A 9904-nucleotide genomic window follows, 5' to 3' on the forward strand; every position below is an offset into this window, starting at 1 on the left:
TGTATTCTTGAACAAATTTAACACATGTCAAAGATGTAAAAGTGTGGCACAGAGAGACAAAAGCAGTGGTACAACACAGGCAAACAGGGTAATGGTGACTTTACTGGTTACAGACTGATGACAGAGCTGTAAATTGAAAGCTGAGTAAACTGCTTTTAAAGTTGATCTTTGATCCGCGGGTATAGAATCATCAATAAGGATGGTCACGGACGTACTCCATGATGTGCTTCAGGGCAAGCCACGTCTCAGAGGCAGTGGGGATGATCTGATTGGATGGCAGGATGAAACCATAGCGACCAGTGTCCCTCAGCTCAAAAGCAAAGGAGTATTTGATGCCCAGATTGTAGGACCAGTCGATGCTACCACCGCTGGCTTGGTCTGAGAGCAGAAAAAGACACACAACAGTTGTACTATGAACAACAGTTGTATCGATACTGTAAGAAGTCAATAATAAGAGCTATATTTCTAATATTTTAGATCAACTGCAAAGCATATGTTTCCTTAGGTTAACTAAGGAATCAATCAACAACCATACATCTGGACTGCTCTAAACTTGGGTGTATCACTGGGGAACCGAGAGAGTGCAGCTTTAAATGTGAAGCAGATTAAATGAATGATAGTTGTTTTTTGGGTCTTTATTGGCTCCACAACTAAATCCTTGGCTGCTTGGGGGTGCAGCTGAAGTCACTCCTGTTGCCAGACGTCAATGACATGATATATTTTATGCTGATGATGTTGCCTAGCAACAGAGAAGGCAGGCAAAACCCCCCTGAGGGCCCAAAAAAGACCCCAAAAAGGGTCAACATTCATCTGATCTACTTAAAAATCAATACCGCATTTGCTCAAGGCTCCAGCAATACCTGGCAATGTTTGAAGCAGACAGCCTGTACAGACACATTCACTTTAGAATTTGAGCTACTATGTAGTGTGTTAGATAAATGGGAGAAAAGGTTACTTACAGATGATCTTACAGATGCTCCCAACCTTGTAACTGGTGCCATAGAGGGAGGTGAGTTTCTGCACTGCTGCTCTGCCAATAGAGTCCTACAGGAAAGCAACGAGTGCACAACAGTGTAGTGAGGTAAAGTGCACACATACTACTTGAGCAGGAGGGAACATGATGACCTCCATAGAGGTGTGCTTTTTAGGTTTTCTACTAAAAAATACCCAGATCAAAGGGAAATACTCTGGAAAGAAGACTTGAATGAGTCAACCTCTAGAAACACTCGTCAAACCAGTTTTAATATAACAGCCCAAAGCCACACTATACACTCTCTCAGAGTTCATTTGTCCTACAGGGCAGATTATAGCAGAAAAAGACTATGAAAAAAGAGCGACTGAGTTAAGGGAGATCACTGGTCATATAAGAATCAACTCCGGAGCAAATTATTAGATTTTTTTAGCTGTAAAACTTCTATTAGCTAAGAAATTGCAACAGCCAAACACAGAAAATTTACATTATAACATTTTCCCTTTCTCTCACCAGCTCAGCCTGATGGGGCACGTTGGTGCAGGTGTAGCCGTAAGGGTACATGAGCAGCTGTGAGTAGGCGTGGACAGAGATGAAAGCCTTGAAGTTGCCATGGCTCTTGATCAGGTCCACGACGTTCTTCACCTCGATCTCAGAGTGAGCTGAGGGGCCGCGGTAGGAATCAGAACAGGGGCTGCTGCTGGCACCGGGACCTGGATGGAAGAGTCGATATTAAAACATGCCTTAGAGAGACAACACACAAAGCAACGTAAAAAATAATGGCAAATAGCAGACACTGGAAAGATTTTAAAAACAGTACAATACAATAAGGCTGTACATGACATACATTAGGTTTATATATATATATATATATATATATATATATATATATATATATATATATATATATATATATATATATATATGCTAGTCAATAGGTACATCTGAACTGTCAAATGTAATCCAATATAACTGTTCTGCACTAAAGTTAACTTTTATGATGTTTAGAATTTTCTGTTTTTTGACGCTATAATAATAGTGGTAATTCAATATACCATATCAATATTCTGTCCCTTTTTAAAGATATTTCATATGTATTTTCAATGCATTTTCTTGCATTGAAACATTAATTTGAAACTCATACAAAGTGAGAGATTAATTTGTGTACACTGGTGAAACAATAATGCTATTCAGCTTTTCAAGAACAAGCAAAGGTCAAAGACTTTGAGTGTTACCACCCAAAAATCAATCCATCCATCCATCCATCCATCCATTATCTACACCACTTACATCACAGAGCCTACGGACAATTTCAAATCACCAATTAACCTCAGCATGTTTTTGGACTGTAGAGGCAACCAAAGTATCCGGAGAAAACTCACACATGCACAGTGAGAACATGCAAACTCCATGCAGAAAGATCCAGGGAAGGCGGGGACGCAAACCGGAGATCTTCTAGCTACAAGACAAAAGTGCTAACCACCAAGCCACTGTGTAGCCACTGTGAATTAAATTATTTTTATATACAGTATGTATCTGCAAAAGGCATATTTTGGCAGAAAAAGTTTACTGAAGCACAAGAATTAAGTTATACAATACAAAGTTCATGAGGTGCATTCACTGTCCTAACAATACTGACCACCAAAGCCTGCATCCCAGTTCCTGTTGGGATCGACTCCACGGCATATGGAGCCTGAGTTCCTGGAGCGAGTCTTACGCCACATACGATCCTGTACATCACACAGCATCAGTCAGTACTGTGTGTTAAATCATTCTCTTTCTGCTCTGGCAATTTAACCTGTACAGACCCTTCTAATAGTGCATGCTTTCAGTATAATACAGTGAAAATGGATTGTTTCAACAGCTCTGACTCAAATCATATTCTCGTCTTAAATATCCACCGTATGAGATACACAAAAATAACATTATCTTTGCAAAACAGAAAATGGGGAAAACAGAAACTGGACATTTTTCTAAATTCTGCAGGATGTCAGTGAGTGATGGTGACGTACATTGGAGTGGGTGTAAACGTAGCCGTCAGGGTTGGTCAGGATCAGCAGGTAAATGTCCATGGTGTTCAGAAGGGAGGTCAGAGAGGCGTCGGTGCCATAATCAGTGGCAATCTAACACAGAGCACAAGGCATGCCTTTTACACAAAATGCTATAAAGCAACCTTTCATAACTTAGGTGACAGTTTAAATGCAGTGTAGACATTACCTGCTAGAATAAAGAGAAATGCTAAGAATCTCCCCGAGAAAAGGCGAGAGGAGGGAGTGTGAGGCAAAGGGAATTCAGGCAACCAGTTATTGCTGAGTCCGTACAGATGAATAAAATATGCACTTTTGTTGCACCTTTTCTGGGACAAAGCAGGTACTGCGTGCATCATGTTTCTTTTCCTCTGACAGTTTTTCCACAATTTTACACAAACATTGTAATAGTAGAGCGCTTCATTTCTTATTTATATGGGTGGGACAGTGCATATTAATGAACGTACAATCTCATAAGTTTACACAAGGTTGCAGTAAATAAGCTGGATTTAGCACAAGGCTAATTTCCATCCGTTGTCCCAAACATACAAAAAAACATACAGGGTTACAGACGTATAAAAACAATATAGTAAAACAAAGACAATGATGATAATTTCTAGGCAGAGCCTGTCATAAAGTGCTTATAGTTAAAGTGCCTGTTTTTAAAGTGCCAGATTTTCTCAATGTTCACAAGTTTGACTGTTAATCAGCCATGCCTTATACTGTCTCTTAAAACTGACAAATGTGGAGCTTTCTCTGATAGCTACAGGTAAAGTATTCCAGTTTATGCCGCCTTTAATAGATAAGGCACTCTGTGCAAAGGAGGGCTTTCTAAATTTAACTTCATTTAACATTTACTTCTGTTGTATAACACAGAGCATTCTCCTGAAACTGAAATAAACTGAGCTATAAACACTTCAGATCAAACCACTCAGTGTGGCTGACATGTTGTACCTTGTTGGCGGTCCACACTCCAGTAGCCGGAGACACCCATTCCCTGGAGTGGATACCCGTGTCGATCCAGATAGCAGGACGATTGGAGCCGCCGGTACTGAACTGAACACACAGTTCAGAAATGAGTCAAACACTTTCAACACTCCACTGCACAAACTAAATTCTGTTGTTAACACTGCTAGCCCATTTCTTACAGCGGTAAAATACTCTTGTTGTTGCTGTTGTTGTGGTCTTCTATACCAGGATCAACCTACCTTCAGCACATACATGGGCCTGTTCTCATAGGATCTCCCAATTTCCTGCTTGGTGATCAGGTTGGGGTGCTCAGCCACCAGAGTGTCCATCCAGCTGTAGATCTGTAGGAAGACAAATCAAGTACTACAGCAAAAAAAAAAAAAAAAAAAAAAGACTATAATGCAGACAGCACAAAATCTTATCAAATCTTTCTGGTTACTTTTAAAAGTTCTACAATGATAAAAATATTAAAAAGCAATTTAACGCGACTTGATGCATGTTGGTTAATTCATTTGCTACGCTGTAAATTGTTAACATAATTTTCAGCATAAAAAATAGGGTACCATTTTAAAGAGCCCATATTATGCACATTTACACGTGTATAGTTTTTTTGGGAGGTCTACTAGTAGATGTTTATTGGTTTTATTGTCCAAAGACACTATTTCTCTCATAGTATACTTTGCTGCAGAATTCTTCACACCCGAGCTGCACAGTGGCTTCATAGTTAGCACTTTTGCCTTGCAGCTAGAAGATCCCCGGCCTTCCCAGGATCTTTCTGCATGGAGTTTGCATGTTCTTCTTGTGGATGTGTGGGTTTTCTCCGGGTACTCTGGCTTCCTCCCAGAGTCCAAAAACATGCTGAGGTTAATTAGTAACTCTAAATTGTCCGTAGGTGTGAATGTGAGTGTGATTGTTTGTCTCTGTGTGTAGCCCTGTGATAGACCTGTGGCATGTCCAGGGTGTCCCCTGCCTTCACCCTAAGTCAGCTGGAATAGACTCCAACCACCTTGCCCCCCGCAACCCTAATGAGGACTGAGTGGCGTTTAGACAATGGATGGATTCTTCGCACCCTCTGTCTGAAATGCTCAGTTTCAGCTCCTGTCTCTGCAATCGTCAACCCACAACTACAGTACTGGTCTCTATGCACCAAGCATGTGGAGGGACACTTGCTTTCAATGGGATCGACAGACTGACCAGACTTTGACACTAGAACAGCTCCAGGAGTTGGATCCTGAAGTACTTGTGCCACTCTTTTTTTTTTTCCTCTGCAGTATTTTGCTAACCAGTTTGGGGGTGGATGAAGCTTGGCTGAGTTTCAATGAAGGTTTTGTAGTACCCAGTCTAATCTGGAGTGAATAAATTGCATGCTTGTGTGTAAATAGCTTACAGTGTCCAGAGTATGATAGGCTCCGAAGTTGAAGCTCCTGGTGCTGTGCTCCCTCATCCGGTTCACCTCCATCTCAGCTTTCTCCTCATCAAGAAGCTCCTGCATGTGACACGCAAGAGAGCTAAAGTTTACTACTGGTATTATTTAATCCTCAAAATCAAACCCTGGACTTTGTTATCAGGAACAACAAAATACATTAGTGTGTTTTAATGAATATGCCCATCTGGAGGATTATGAACCTGAAGGTTGTCGATCATGACGCTGAAGGGGATGCTGTGGGCCTGGAGGTAGTCCTTCACAGAGCTCAGGCTGGAGCGGGGAACTCGGATGTCAACAGGAAGCTCAGTGGAGACTGGGTGGAGCCAGAAGTCCAGCTGGAAGCAGAAAACCAAAGAGAAATCATAGATTTGACCATAAAAAACTCTTGGAATAAGTAAGAATAAGTAGATAGAGTGCTGGATATGGGGAAGTGTGTACGGATCAGAACAATCAAGGCTGCATCACCTACCAGGAAACAGACACAACCAAATAATGCAAATAATTACTTTAAATTCAGCTTCAACTTTTTCTTCAATTTTCTGAGTATGTTGCTGTAAAACTTATTGTACTTGCTTCTTTTAAAAAGCCACATTAACCCGTGTCTTAGTGACATAGCAAAAGATCTAATAAATAAATAAATAAGATGAAGGGTTCATTTGTAATAAAGCATTAAAGGGTGAGTACTACTGGGTCACGGAGAGTTTCTGACTTTCTGACATGTGGAGAGGACTCTGAACCTTCAGGCCACACAAACTCTCAACTGAATTATTGAAAATGTTGAACTTGATTTACCTTTTGTATCACTTAGAAGTTCATGAGGACCTGTTTGCCACGAGCAGCTGCAAAAAGTGAAATGTTGCTGTTTCTGTCTGTGCTGTGTACCCACTGTGTGTGTGTGTGTGTGTGTGTGTGTGTGTGTGTGTGTGTGTGTGTGTGTGTGTGTGTGTGTGTGTGTGTGTGTGTGTGTGTGTGTGTGTGTGTGTGTGTGTGTGTGTGTGTGTGTGTGTGTGTGTGTGTGTATATATACCTCCCACTCCTGTGAAGTCTCCAGAGCCTGCAGGAGCTGGATCTGTTCCTCTGACTGCACATCCACCCTGATGACCTGATCTCTAGAAGACATTCATTTTGGTCGCTGAGCATTATTATGTCACTTTTAGGTGAATGCTTTTATTTACAGAAACCTACAGTGAGTTCAGCAGAAGAGGAAGATTAAACATCTAAACATAAGCAGAGTCACGTTCTACCCAGTGAACTCCAATCTACTTTTGCAACTTGAGTAGTTATTTGACATGCAGGACAAATGGCAACAAGGAGGGAAAAAAAACTGTAGTCCAGTCCATAACTATATATCAGGAATTTAATTATGCTGTTGTAAGAGGCTGGTTGGTAACTTTGCCAATAATTAGAAGTAAAAATATAACATACTGATATACTTTGGTTGTATATTTTCACTTAATATTGTGTGATGTGCGTAGACTAATGCAGGTACAGCCTGAATTTTGGCATTCTGAGTGATCACTTTTCAAAATTGCTCAGGACAGGAGATGTTCTAGTGTATTTTAGGGGAAATAGTTCCATGTGCAAGACATCTACAGTTTACTTTCCTATCGTAACCTATGATACAATTAAATAAATAAACAAATATCACTGTTACAAATATCCTGGTGCAAAATGGATAAATCTCCCTCAATAATGATCTTGATATGACAGAAATAACACTTTGACATCAATAAATGGATCAGACTTTTCCAATAAAATAACATCCAGCTGCGATGGAGCTCAGGATTCAGATGGAGTACTAATTATTTACCTGCAGCTGATAAACTCTGACTCTGTGTGTTACAGATCACCTGTCTGAGGTGAAGAAAAGTTCACAGTGTCATTTACTGTTAGATCCTGATGTCTCCCAGTTTGGGATCATTTCAAATTTTAGGTAATTAATGAAGTATTGTTGTGCCACGTCTCTCTCGCTTTAGTGACACTCATATGGATGCTGCTGTTTGATGCTACAGACGTTTAATAAACTCAGGGGAAAGACTCATACAAACAGCAGGAAGCAACAAACTAAACGTTTGTCTGTTTGCCTGTCTGTTAGCAACATTACTCAAAAACAGACCAACAGATTTGGAGGAAATTTTCAGGGAAGGTCAGAGATGACACAAGGACCACCTCCTTAGATTTTGGCAGTGATGCAGCTTATAGTCTGGATCCATGGATTTGTTAAAGATTTCTGTATCATTGCGAGATAGCGTCACGGCATCACTGTAACGTCAGCTGTCTGTTGATGATCATGTGATTGCAATCCTACTACAAATCGACTGCTGCTGACTTATCTGGACTTATCCGTCGGAAATCATACAACGACTGAGCAGCCTTGGTGGAGTACTGCACTCTCTGCGTATTTTTCTTGTTACATTTACTTCAGTTTTTAACAAATGTAACATTGTTGACAAGTTTGAAAGAGACGGAACAAACATGGAAGATATTTTGTGATTTTGGAGAGGTCTATGAATGCACCTTTATCAGCTAACTGGGTCTTTTGCACTCTCTCTGATGCCTATGGCTGCTGCTATTACACATATAGTAGTTAGAGTCTGGTAGCTGATTTCATTGAAACTGGACATCAAAATTGCAGTGAATAAACTTGACGTATCCTTTCTAGGGTGGTCACAGGTATGGCCAATAAGATTTCAGGGTGGAAAATATCCCTTCTCCCGGACCCTCCTTGGAGACGCCACTGATTGCAAAGTTATTGAATTCTAAAAATGCTTTCTTGAAATGCAAACATCGTAATGAGGTTTATTCTTGTTATTTAATTGGGGAGAAAGTGTAGTTTCTAACTACAGGAACACAATTACTGTAAGTTTTGTTCACATGAACCACATGTACACCACCGTTCAAAAGTTTGGGGTCACTTAGAAATGTCCTTATTTTTGAAAGAAAGGCAGTTTTTTTTCAATGAAGATAACATTAAATCGTCAGAAATACAGTCTAGACATTGTTAATGTGGTAAATGACTATTCTAGCTGGAAATGGCTGATTTTTAATGGAATATCTCCATAGGGGTACAGAGGAACATTTCCAGCAACCATCACTCCTGTGTATTAATGCTACATTGTGTTAGCTAATGGTGTTGAAAGGCTAACTGATGATTAGAAAATCCTTGTACAATTATGTTAGCTCATGAATAAAAGTGAGTTTTCATGGAGAACATGAAATTGTCTGGGTGACCCCAAACTTTTGAACAGTAGTGTATATATTTCTATGCAGCAGCAGCAGCAGCAGCAGCAGCAGCAAAAGACATATTTTAGTGTTTTTTGGGTTTGGGACATCTTTGTTAGGTCTCATAAATATCGGTTGCAGTATTCTTTATCATATCAGTCACATTCTTGATATGTGTATTCTTCCTCTTAAGCGAAAGGTTAATAACTGAAATTCTAACAGCTTCAGCAAAAGCAATGGCACTTTTCTTTCAGGTTCTTAAAGCAGTTTAATCCTGTCATCCAAGACATATCTTCAGTTCTAAAGAAAGTGTCCTCAGTTGGCCTTTAAATGTTACTGCCTATATAAAGTCAACACTTGACCTCTGTGTCAGTCACACCAAACTCAAAGCTGAGCACTAAAGAAGTGCAAAATGAATGCTAGAAAAATGGACAGTAAAATCCCGTTCAGTGTGCACCTGTGGACTCACCCAATAAAGATCCTCTCAGCTTTGGCCGCAGCCACAAGCACCAACAGCAACCAGAGACCTTTCATCTTGCCTTTATGTCTGGACTGTCCAGGGACCACAAGTGTGTCGGCGTCAGTCCAGCTAGTCTTTTAAAACCATCAGGTAGCAGGTGGGCTGTTCTCATACAGGAGACTTGGCTCACTCTCCCGCCTGGAAAAAAGTTATTTTGAGTGACGAACATGCTGATTAGGCCTCATTTAATCTGTCAGCGGTCAGCTGCAGATAGTGGTGGTTTCCCCAAGGTAGTAGCAGGTATTCTGCTAAGACAAACTCGCTGTAATCACACACACTATAATCACAGAATATGAAGGAATACAATCAAAGCACATTTTGTCTTTACTTCTGGGAGACAGTCCACAGATTTATTTATGTTATAAGATCTATTTAACTTTCATATATTTAGACTTTGCAAAGTGTGTATGTTGTTTTAGTGCAAAAAAGTATCTTTTTACAAAACATTATGAACAACCTGAAATATCTTAAGAAAAATAAGTGTAATTTCAACAATATTATGCTTCAGTTTATCATTTGTGCATTACAGCTGACAGATCACAGAGTATCTACAAAGACACGAAACGTTTAGTCTCAGGTATCTGGAACTGAACAATGTAGTATTTTACTTTATGTTCAAAACAACTTGTCAAGATTTAGAAATAATTTAAAATTTTACATTTTCACAAATTTACAACTTGCAGTTAATGTTTTCTCTGTAATTTTTACACTTTGCAAAGTCATCCCATGGGCTGGATTGGACGCTCTGGCGGGCAGCTTTTGGCCGCATG

At 40.0% G+C, this 9904-nt stretch overlaps 1 protein-coding gene across 1 annotated transcript; it reads right to left on the bottom strand.

The window, feature by feature from the left end:
• Positions 1-82: 82 nt before the first annotated feature.
• LOC111571172 (carboxypeptidase A1-like) lies at positions 83-9238 on the bottom strand. Its single transcript, XM_023274252.3, has 11 exons — positions 9084-9238; positions 6420-6501; positions 5593-5727; positions 5354-5452; positions 4206-4307; positions 3952-4053; positions 2983-3093; positions 2610-2700; positions 1484-1683; positions 960-1044; positions 83-378 (listed from the first exon to the last, which is right to left on the bottom strand). Exons 1-11 carry the CDS (start codon positions 9146-9148, stop codon positions 191-193), a joined length of 1260 nt encoding a protein of 419 aa, XP_023130020.2. The 5' UTR covers positions 9149-9238; the 3' UTR covers positions 83-190.
• Between the last annotated feature and the right edge of the window lie 666 nt (positions 9239-9904).

This window comes from Amphiprion ocellaris, chromosome 3 (genome assembly GCF_022539595.1).
Source record: "Amphiprion ocellaris isolate individual 3 ecotype Okinawa chromosome 3, ASM2253959v1, whole genome shotgun sequence".
NCBI lineage: Eukaryota > Metazoa > Chordata > Actinopteri > Pomacentridae > Amphiprion > Amphiprion ocellaris.